Genomic DNA, 913 nt, shown 5'->3' on the forward strand with positions numbered 1-913 from the left:
TGACTCTGATCCACAGAGTCCAGACCAGATTCACTCAGCCTCTGTATGCTGGGATTTTGCTTTACTCTTCTGGATCCTCTGCAGGGTTCATTAAGCTGAAATAGTCAGCAGTGATCTGAGGTCCAGTTGGTTAAAATTTGTATTTGTTTATTTAATCTTAATCGTTGTTGCTGAGAGATCATTGTCAGTTGGAGTTTGTTTGGGTGCTGCCCCTTCCTGTTTCTGTTCAGCTATGGAAGCCATCACTGCTCAGGAGGATTTTGATTAATCTAAACTATTTATTCACATTTATTGCTTTGTCAGACCAAATATTGCTGTATAAATCATGTACAGATTTGCTGATGGAAACCAATTGTCATAATCAATCAGGTCAGCAGTTATTTTATTGGACAAAGATCAGATCCTTATGATGGGATCATGAGTTTTGCAACTTTAAAATAAAACATAGTGTTAACTTTGTATCTGTGTAAAACTGACTGGAAAGTGAAATCTGGAAGGACGTCACCAGCTGGACAGAACTTGGTGCTTCCAGATTTCAGCTGAGAAGCAAAACCTTTCCTGTTTATGTAGAGAAGGGCTGAGATTCTGAACGTCGTTATTCTGTAAACTGCATTGATTACCATTAAGGTGATTCTTTTGTGTTTTTTCTATGTGGGACTTCATACAGCTATCATGATTGATTGGTGTTTTTTCTACTTTAATGATTAATCCATGTGGTGTGAAAATCTGAATCTAGATTTGTGACATTTAGTAGATTATGATGAGTTAGTATTTTATCTTGATGAACATTTGCATAATAATAAAGATGACCAAGGATTAAACCCTTTGTAAAATCTTTCATTTCACATATTACTCTTATTTCTCTGTGTTTATTTTTGGGGAAGCAGATGACCCTTCCTCCACAGTTTTGTTA

At 36.1% G+C, this 913-nt stretch overlaps 1 protein-coding gene across 1 annotated transcript in view; it reads left to right on the forward strand.

The window, feature by feature from the left end:
* Positions 1 to 268, forward strand: part of LOC103151636 (uncharacterized) — a 22,629-nt gene extending 22,361 nt beyond the window's left edge. Inside the window, exon 3 of the mRNA XM_007571800.2 lies at positions 231 to 268. Within this exon, the coding sequence (XP_007571862.2) occupies positions 231 to 268 (38 nt within the window). The remainder of the gene's footprint in view (positions 1 to 230) is intronic.
* The last annotated feature ends 645 nt before the right edge of the window (positions 269 to 913 follow it).

This window comes from Poecilia formosa, unplaced genomic scaffold (genome assembly GCF_000485575.1).
Source record: "Poecilia formosa unplaced genomic scaffold, Poecilia_formosa-5.1.2 Scaffold288, whole genome shotgun sequence".
Taxonomy (NCBI): Eukaryota; Metazoa; Chordata; class Actinopteri; order Cyprinodontiformes; family Poeciliidae; genus Poecilia; species Poecilia formosa.